At 35.8% G+C, this 10,398-nt stretch overlaps 1 protein-coding gene across 1 annotated transcript; it reads right to left on the bottom strand.

Moving 5' to 3' along the window:
- Positions 1-1,691: 1,691 nt before the first annotated feature.
- On the bottom strand, positions 1,692-6,515 carry LOC123561340 (slit homolog 2 protein-like). Its single transcript, XM_045353633.2, has 4 exons — positions 6,356-6,515; positions 5,068-5,864; positions 4,129-4,287; positions 1,692-2,249 (listed from the first exon to the last, which is right to left on the bottom strand). The coding sequence occupies exons 2-4, from the start codon at positions 5,847-5,849 to the stop codon at positions 1,928-1,930; spliced, it is 1,263 nt and encodes a 420-aa protein (XP_045209568.2). The 5' UTR covers positions 5,850-5,864; positions 6,356-6,515; the 3' UTR covers positions 1,692-1,927.
- Positions 6,516-10,398: the final 3,883 nt, after the last annotated feature.

Here is a 10,398-nt window from a genome sequence, read left to right on the forward strand (position 1 = left end):
CCGCGACATATTTTCGCTCATGTGACGTCAAACCGTGGCGCACTGCATTTCTGCTTATTTCCCCCGTACATATATTCCGAGCTTTGATGTCAATCCCATCTTATACCTCGGACGAGCAAAGTGCATGAAAAATGAAAAAGGGCTATAACTCAAAATTTACTTATTTATGCACACTTAACTCCCGAGGATAACAATTTCTGTATTTAAAATAACGTTCCTTTGATGAAGCTACATAACAACATTCCAATTCCGACGAATTCTATTGAATCCAAAAGCTAATCGTCTTTTCACATATACAACGTCAGCATAGTGCGTCAGAACGTTTGGTATTCTAAAATTCGCCAGGGGGCTTCCGTGGCAGAGTGGTTAAAGTCGCTGACTTTAAATTACTTGCCCCTCAACGGGGCGTTGAATTCTTCATGTGAAGAAACCATCCAGCTGGCTTAATGAAGGTCGGTGGTTCTGCCCAGGTCCCCGCCCGTGATGAAATAATGCACGGAGGAGCACCTGGGTCTTCCTCCACCATCAAAGCTAGAAAGTCGCCATATGACCTATAATTGTGTCGGTGCGACGTTAAACCCAATCAAACAAAACAAAATTCTAAAAATCGCCGATAAATGATCATTTTGTTCTTTCAGAGATCTATTATTTCAAAACTGTGAATAATATAATCAACAAGCAAATTCGATGAATTGGTATCCCCCGCCGAAAGGGTTTGTGGTGAGGAACGGCAAAACAGTATATCCAGCAAAAAGTTAAGGATGTTAATAAGAGGCAAATAATTTCATTAGTCAAAATCAATTTAACAGAAAATGAATGCTAGTTTTTGGTGTGTGTGTGTGGGGGGGGGGGGTTGCAGCAAGGGTGACTGGGTGAGGGTTTAAAACATCATATGTTGAATATAAATATTGATGGAAAATTAAAAATGGGGGGGGGGGGGGGGGGGGGGGGGGGTGATGCATGCTTGGAGTGGTGGGCATGACTGGGTGGAGGAGTGAGATGGGGGAATGGTACAACTTTGCATGTTGATAAATATTCATGGAAGGTTTGAAAAAAAAGGAATGAAAAATAATCTTTTTTTTGGGGGGGGGGGGGGGGGGGGGGGGGGGGGGGTGTGACCAAGGCAAGGCGGTGACCAGGTGTGGGTACACAACTTCACATGTTTATAATAAATGTTCATGGAAAAAAATGAAAGACGTTTAATGAAATTCTACCAATTTGTTGGTTTGTTATGTACAAATCTGTAGATTTTTAAACAATTAAAGGGCAATAACTCTAAGGAAAATTGACCAATCAAAAAAAATGACAGGCATCATCAAAGTATGTTGGTTCATATTTATTTCAAGTTTCATGAAATTCTACCAGCTTGTTACTGAGAAATTGCTGCAGACGTGGATTATTCATTAAATCAAGGGCAATAAAGGGAAATTGACCAATCAAAAAAACAAACTTGACGGGCATCATCGCAGTATGTTGGTGCATGTTTATTTCAAGTTTTATGAAATTCTACATGATAGTTACTGAGAAATGGCTGCGGACGGACATTTTTGGGCAGTTTTCATTAAATCAAGGGCAATAACTCTAAGGAAAATTGACCAATCAAAAAAAAAAACTTGACGGGCATCATTGCAGTATGTTGGTTCATGTTTATTTCAAGTTTCATGAAATTCTACCAGCTAGTTACGGAGATATGGCTGCGGACGGACGGACGGACGTCCGGACGCACGGACGTGACGGACGGACAACGCCATTTCAATACCCCCTCCCGATTTCATCGGCGGGGGATAATTAAAACAGTGAAAAAGGGGAAAGAAAACAAAGCTCCGGTCTCCACGCAATTAAAAACATCCTAGTATTTTTGCAAATGGAAATGTTTATTGTCATGTAATTTGAATAAAAAACAACAACTTTACATAACATTCAACCATTAAACGTCAAATTCTCTGTTTATATCAGTTTTAAGTAATTGTTTGTTATCTGACATTGTTACCCTAGTATCATCATCATCATCATCACGAGAATAAACTATCACATAATCACCTCCGTCATCTCCCCTGGCTGCCCTCTTTCGCCTCTTTCGACGCCGACGATTTCGTATGACGAAAAACACCAAGCCAGAGAATGCTATAACAACAAGAACACATAACAAAACGACGAATAGAATTTTCACTAGAGGGGTGCCACATGTCAACTCTTCTGGTGCCAATGTTATCAGATTTCGGCCGCTGACCTTTGACGGATAGGAACATCTGCAATAAAGTTGTATTTTCAATGTGTTTCTAAATAATACACTGCTATAACCTTAAATATAGTAACTACTTATGCATATTTGTAATAAAGTTGTCAAAATCATATTTGGCGGAATACAAAGACAAATAATGACAGAAACCACGAATCTGTCGAACACCTGTACAGCGATCAATTTTGCAAAGAATTGAATAAACGATATTTCTATTATTGGAACACCAGTACCCTCTCATTTCGCACTTAGATAACTACAATAATTTCTTCTACCTATTAAGAATATGTCAAAAACAAATATTTATGTAATATTACATGATTCATAATATAAATCACTGGTCTAAAGTGTGTGCTATTGACCGGGCTATATATAGCTCAAAACAAACTTTTGTTGAGACAAAGACAAAGCGTCAATAAAACATAGTAATGTATTTCTGATATGAAGTAATAAAACACTTATTAAATAGCTGGCCGATCATGTCATTCAAAGATAAAACAAGAGCTGTCGGATGACAGCGCGCTCGACTATTCGAAGAATTGATTGAAGAATGGGGTCAAAATATTTCTACAGATATTCAGACAAAAGAAAAAAATACATTAGACAAACAATGTTCCCATATTTGTGGATTTTGATAAGTCTTGCACTAAATGGCAATGTGTGAACCAATTTCAAAGTCCAAAAAGGGCCATTATTCAGCCAAAATAGTTGTCAGAGTTATGTACACTTCCCTACAGATGGAAATCATGATGATAAACAAGTGTTCAAAGTTTAAAAGCCATATGTCAAATAGTTTTTACAAAACGTGGACTTGTATGAAATCAGAACCAATTTCCAAGTCCAAAAAGGGCAATAATTAAGCCAAAATATATGACAGAGTTATGTACTCTTTCCTACAGATAGAGACTATTATACTGAATAAGTGATAAAAGTTTCAAAGCCATATGTCAAACACTTTACACAAAATATAAACTGGTAGGAAAAACTTAACCAAGATTTCTAAGTCAAAAGGGGCCATAATTTAGTCAAAATCCTTGATGAAGTTATGTATTCTTGCCTATAACTGGACATGGTGATGGTAAACATGTGTTGAAAGTTTCAAAGCTTTATCTTCAAAGACTTTGTCAAAATATGAACTGGTACGAAAAACTTAACCCAGATTTCTAAGTCAAAAAGGGCCATAATTCAGCCGAAATCCTTGATGGAGTAATGTGCTCTTGCCTATAACTGGACATGGCTATGGTAAACAAGTGTTGAAAGTTTCAAAGCTTTATCTCAAAAGACTTTGTCAAAATATGAACTGGTACGAAAATTTCTAAGTCGAAAGGGGCCATAATTCAGCCAAAATCCTTGACGGAGTTATGTACTCTTGCCTATAACTGGACATGGTGATGATAAACAAGTGTTGAAAGTTTCAAAGCTTTATCTCAAAGACTTTGTCAAAATATGAACTGGTACGAAAAACTTAACCATGATTTCTAAGTCAAAAGGGGCCATAATTCAGCCAAAATCCCTGATGGAGTTATGTACTCTTGCCTATAACTGGCCATGGTGATGGTAAACAAGTGTTGAAAGTTTCAAAGCTTTATCTCAAAAGACTTTGTCAAAATGTGGACTGGTACGAAAAACTTAACCAAGGTGTGACGCCGACGCCGACACCGACGCCGACGCCGACGCCGTGGTGAGTAGGATAGCTCTACTTATTCTTCGAATAGTCGAGCTAAAAACCATTGCCCTTTTGTCATTTGGACCTCGGGCAATAGTTTTCACTACAGACAAGTTTAAATTATCTTAACTAATATTAACACGAAGGAAACATAACAGTGATATCCTATTCAAGATATATGGTCCTTTTACGGGCCGTATACGTACTAGTAAACTGATCTTACGTGAATGTGTAGTTTTTCTTCTGAAAGTCGTTGTCTCTAGATACTATCCACCGCATTCTACAGTCGCAGTGAAGTCTGTTATTTGACATGTCAACCACCTTAAGGTCATCTAGTTTTAGCGGTAAACTGTCCTCATTGAACCGCAGTATATCGTTGTCCCTGTACAAGACACATATATATGCTAAGCAATCGAAACTAAAATCATATGAAACTGGTATGACCTAACGTCGTAAAACAATTGCAAACAACAGTGTACTTTGAAAACAACGTTCATGGATTCACAAAAAGCTTCCTCGATTTTTAAAATCGAAAGATTTCTAAAGCAGTTTCTGGGCTGTTCTCTCGAATTATTTTTGGTAAATGTACCTCTGCTGCTTTCTAAGAGCTTACTAGTGTGATTAATAGCAAATGAATCTTAACATGTAGTCTACCCGATTTTGTTTATATTTGAAATCACATTATTAAGAAAAGATATTGACAGCAATTTTTTCCTATCACAAGTGTATTTTGATTACATGCTATTTGTAATCTGTTCTAACACTGGAATGTTTTCAAAAGTCAAAGAAACCAAACTGGTCGTTTTTTTAAGTTATTTTACGTAAAGTAATAATCGTGTTGATGAATCTACATGACTTTTGCAGCTGTTATTGATATTTTACAACAAATACTGAGATACATGACTGCATTGCATTTAAGATAGATAGATTACTTTTCCATCGCATTAAAACACCATGTATATAACGGATTAAGGTTAACAAGCGCTTTTCACTTAACAATGTATAATCTATAAACATTAAACAGGTAGGTTCCCTTGAGTAAAGAGGATTAAGATCCAATCTCAACGTTAAATGTTGTTTTCTTTGTTTAAAATGTATTTTCAAAGAAAGATGTGTAACATTTGACACTTCTATTTTCACATTTAAATTGCTGGCAATTTACCTAAGATATAGTTCCTGCAAGTTATCTGCGTAGTCCTCAACATCATCTCTTATTTCGATCGTTTCCATCCCGTTACTATCAAGTATCCAAGTGACCAGCTCTGGCATGTACGGTATTTCATTCAATACAGATATTCTATTGTGACTTAAGTCCAAAATCTTTAGAGCAGGCAACATTCGGAATGCTCCCTTCTTAAACGTCTGTAGTTGGTTCCAGCTGAGATCGAGGTATTCCAGAGAACGAACATCAAACGAGTCTATTTCAAGTTCACTTATTCCACAATGAGACAAGTCTAAATGCGCGAGTTCGGGCAGCTCCATGAAACTAAATGTGTCCTTCTGCACCAGCCTCAAAGGATTGCCCCTCAGTATTAAGTGTAGTAATTTTCTTAAATCCGTGAAAACCATGTCATTTAGACTGCGACCGGAAATGAGATTGTTTGAGAGATCAAGGAACACGAGGTGTGTAAAATCATTGAATGTGTTCTCTTGTATCACAGAGACATGATTATTTGACAAGTTTAACGATGAAAGTGATTTGCCCAAGGTATGTCGATTTATTAAAGATATATTCCTTATATGGTTGTTAGAAACATCTAGTGTTTCTATTTGAATTGGAATTTCTTCAGCAGCTGGTATGTCAAAAAGACCAATACCGCTGCAGTTAAAAATAGTTTCAGTATGACGGCATTTACCAGATTTGTCTACTGTCATTTCCACGGCAAGAACTGATGAAATGGATAAAATTATGCACAACACGTTCGAACTCTGTCCCGGAGACATTTTGTGTATATTAGTCTGAAAATGTAAACATATTTATTTGGTTCTTACATACATTTACTTGATAATGATAGTTTCAAATTCTTTACATGTAAATGGGATTATAAATATATATCTAGTAAGGAAGGGATGCTTAAATAAGTGCATTTGACGTATTTGTTGAATTAATGGTAATAACTCCCAAATACTAGATAATTTTAATATCAGATGTAGTGATACATGTATTATCTGAATCATCAAATGTTTTACTTCACCTGATGTATGCGAAGGGGCCTCCGTGGCCAAGTGGTCAAGGTCGCTGACTTCGTCATCATTGATTTGGGTTCGAGCATCGAAAATCGGTGGTTTCTTCTCCGTGATGCACAGATGGACACCAGAGGTCTTCCTCCACCATACGAAGCTGATAAATCGCAGTATGACCTATAATTGTGACGTTAACGTGTGAAGTTAATGTTTGAAATAATACTTTATAAAGGAAATAAATGAAAATAGGAATAACGAAATCTTACCTGATGACAATGATATCAAAACGAAAAATCACATGCAAAACGGAAAAGTATTTTGTTTTCAATACAATTATAAAATTACAGGTATGTTATTATTAAAGTGGTCCGTCCTGATGTAACCCGTCTAAAACTATTCGGACTCCGTTCAAAAAAGAGGCCCGTCCTGATGTAGCTTAGTGATTTCGGTAGAGTATCACATATTAAGTTGGCGATAGAAGCAACGTCTGCGAACGTATATTCTTCAATTATTCATCTGGAATAGTGAAAATAAAACGTTGCAGACAGTAGAAATTATTTTCGAAAGTTTATTCCTTATCAAATCGAAAAAAAAAATCTAATATAATTTTATTCAAATTGCCAGAATATAAACATTTGTATACTTCAGATTGGCTAATATTCGCAGTAGTTTAATTTTCTCGTTTATCTTTTATTAGAAAGATTCGCGTATTTTAAACGGATGTGAATATGAAAAACAGGTGCGAATTGTGAGCACCGCAAACAAGGTTGTTGTCTGTCAAATTGCGCAAAAATGACGCTTAAAATCGCTGATCTTTAGTTATCATAAATGCCTGATCATCTCGACTATACTGAATTAAAGAACTTTTTTCTGCCTATGTAAAATATGTTATAGAATTCAAACTATTTTCTGCTTCCTAAAATTGATCTGTTAAGTATGTAAAACATTTCTTAAATAGTGTTAAGAAAGAAGAATAATATTGGGTGTAATAAGATGGTTGATATATTTATGTTACAATATTTCACTTTAATTCCCAGTGAATGTTACAAACCCCATTGTCGGGCCTTTAATTAAATCAGATTTAAACTTGAAATGATTGATAAAACATGATAACAAGACATTTTAAAGATAACGCCTAAACAATTGACATTACTGTAATGATACTAATTTTAGAATTTTAACGATAATTGAATATGTTCAAGTTTCCTCTATTTTAGTGAATTTTGTTTCGAATTACGTCACATCGACAACATTATTGGTCGTATGGCTTTTCAGCTTTTGGCGGTGAAGACCCCAGTTTCATGCATCGGGGAAGAACCTCTGAGCTTCCGTACGACAGGAAGATGTCTTCCCTACAGAAAAGAAAGCTTCGCCCAAGCAAAATTTCGAACGAACAGCGGTGAAGGGCAAGTGATTCGAAGTCAGTCACCTTAACTACTTGGTCATGTTCCGTCTTATGTTGCCGTATCTTTAAAATACATCACATATTTTGTTGATATGAAGTGCAATCAAATTTAATCCAATCAAGCTACATTTAAGTAAATCACTTTCTCTATTGTGGCAACATTTGTGGAACACTAAATAAAGGTTAATTTTTAAGAATTATTTGCCCGGCAAAGTGATATTATTCATGTAAGCGTACGCATCATAATATGGAATTGTATTTCTTTAACATTGAACCAGTTTCAAATAATAATGCATGACAAATTCTAAAACATGATTTCAATATATGGCTTAAAATAAAATGTTTAAAAGAGCCAGAAGGCTAGCAACTATGGTTCTTATTCTTTTTGCGCATGCCTAAAGACCATGGCGCATCTCCAGTGGAGCTTTTAACCCACTTCCCTTAATAATGAAGGTTGTATCCTGTCGCATCTTAAAGCTAAAAGAAACCGGATGACTTCCGGTTGTTTCAAACAAGATGGCGCAAAATTTTCTACCTGTGAAAAAAAAACGTGACTTTTTGCTGTATTTACTAGTTCCGAAATGTGATCAGATAAGAAACAGATTAAAATGAAAAGTAAACGATAGAGGTATATATTTACTGAGATAGAAGAGACTCATTATGAACTAATTGATTATTAAATGATTTATTTTCCGCAGATATTAGCCGCCATCAATGGGAAAACGAAATCGAAATAAATCGTCACCTGCACATAAACAGATCACCAAAAAGTATAGATTTGCTAAGTTCGAGGCTGAAGCTAATACTGATAGTGAAGGTTAGGGTACCGATTACTTTGAACCTATCGACTCCGATATTGACACTGATACCCCATCATTATCTACCACACCCACCACATCCACTTCTTCAGAAATGAGGTTCACTCAAGAAGACATCAATGAACTTAGTGCTAAGTTAGCTCCCACATTGATCAAAGACTTAAAAGCAGAAGAGATTCTTAAAGATCTCAGACAAGAAATGGGGGATCTGATTCGCAAAGAGACACACGAACTTAGAGATGAGATCTTACATTTGAAAAGTGAAATCAAAAAATTAAAATCTGAAGTAAAATCAGCACACGCTGATCACGATGAACTGGCACAATATGGGCGAAGGATGCGCCTTGATATTTCCGGTATACCTGGTGACAGTGGCAAAGCTGATGAGGATGTGGAGAAAAAGATTTTACAGCACGCTAAGAATGTTGGATTGACTCTAGAGTCGTCAGATATTGACAAATGCCACCGAAAAGGAAAGCCAGTTAGTAAATACAATCGTAAAGTAATTGTCAAATTTACGAACTCTAAAGCCAGGCAGAGAGTATATAGTGTTAGGAAGAAATTAGGCGATGGCATTTTTGTTCAAGAGAATTTAACTCCGTTTCGTGAATACCTTAATTATGAAACAAGGCAGCTTAAACGGGCAGGTCTTGTAACGAAGACCTGGGTTGCAGGATGCAAGGTGTTTGCGCAAGTGACCTGGGAGCCGACGGTTCGCCAAATCATGAATATGGACGACATCATTGCTATACGAGAAAGCAAAGCACCACCGAGTAACTGAGTTTGACAGCTGTCAAAATATGTAAACAAACTTATCGAGCATCAATTCGTGACCATTGTTGACATATCTATTGTTCACTCAACCCTGCAGTATGGAAGCTATCGTTACAAGTTTAAGAAATAAGTTCCCAAACGTGGTTTGTCGTAGAATAACCCGAGGTTTGAGTTCTTATGCGTAAGAATATGTCACGAAGGCCGTAGGCCTGAGTGATATATTATTTCACATAAGAACGAAAAACTCGGGTTATTCTACGATAAATCACACTTGGTAACTTATTATTTCGATTCTAACACGACATACTAGTTTCAACAGTGTTAGAAAAAGTACGACCGTGCTACGCGCCTGGATCGGATGACGTCATTGCATGCGAGTGGTTTATTGCAGAATAACCCGAGATAGATTTTGCTCTACATGTATGTAGGTTATTTGCTGGTCGTGTTAGAATAATGCATATAGTATAATGTGTATTGATTATCACTTACCTTTATTTTACATAAGCAGACGATTTGTTTTCAAGTATTGTTAATTACTGTATTTGAACTGTCAAAGTGTATACTGCACTTATGTATATATATCTTGTTCTCAAGTTTCCTTATTTTGTATAGTATGTCCACTTTGTAGTTTTAATTTACTACGGTACAGTTATATTTATATTAAATCCAGTCTCATAAATAGTAATCCCTTGTCTCTGAAGTGCACGAGGAAATAGCCACACGGGAAATAACTGATCTACCACACATGTCCTAGGTAACATGGATTATTTCTCTTGATATATCTGATTTAAAAAAAAAAATAAAATCAAATTGACAATTATAGTTTTACTTTTGTTGAAATCTTAAAAATAATATGAATAGTAAAATGTTTTTCTTTTATTGCTAGATGAAGATTTTTTTAGCAGTTCAGGATAAACGCTTGAAAACTAAGTATCTTACAAAATCGAGTTCTCAGTTTACTAAATTATATAGCTGGTTTTTGATAATATTAGATTCTTAACATTCCATTAACAATGTGTATAGTATATTAGATTAAAATTCTGTTATATGTATAATAAATTTAGAAAAGAACATGTATGATAATCACTGATATGTTGTAATTTTATGCATGTGTACGCTTTAGAAATCCAGTACAATTGTATCTATGTAAAATATTTGTGTCAATTTGTGGCAATTTTGAATAAGTACAGGATTTTGTTTTTTTTTTTTTTGAGAGCAAGGGGGAGGTAGTGGATTTCCAATGCTGCAAACAGAAGGATGTCCCCACCCCTTAACTTTCTTGGTTTACATTACAATGTACTAACATTACTCT

Source organism: Mercenaria mercenaria, chromosome 10, assembly GCF_021730395.1.
Source record: "Mercenaria mercenaria strain notata chromosome 10, MADL_Memer_1, whole genome shotgun sequence".
NCBI classification, from domain to species: Eukaryota; Metazoa; Mollusca; class Bivalvia; order Venerida; family Veneridae; genus Mercenaria; species Mercenaria mercenaria.

What these genes read in the sequence shown, in the direction of transcription:
- LOC123561340 (XM_045353633.2), bottom strand. Translation starts at nt 5,849, where the DNA reads ATGTCTCCGGGACAGAGTTCGAACGTGTTGTGCATAATTTTATCCATT. An exon ending in TTGCAGGAACTATATCTTAG is followed by an intron (nt 4,288 to 5,067) that starts GTAAATTGCCAG and finishes TGTCTTGTACAG; the next exon opens with GGACAACGATATACTGCGGT. An exon ending in AAGAAAAACTACACATTCAC is followed by an intron (nt 2,250 to 4,128) that starts GTAAGATCAGTT and finishes ACTTTATTGCAG; the next exon opens with ATGTTCCTATCCGTCAAAGG.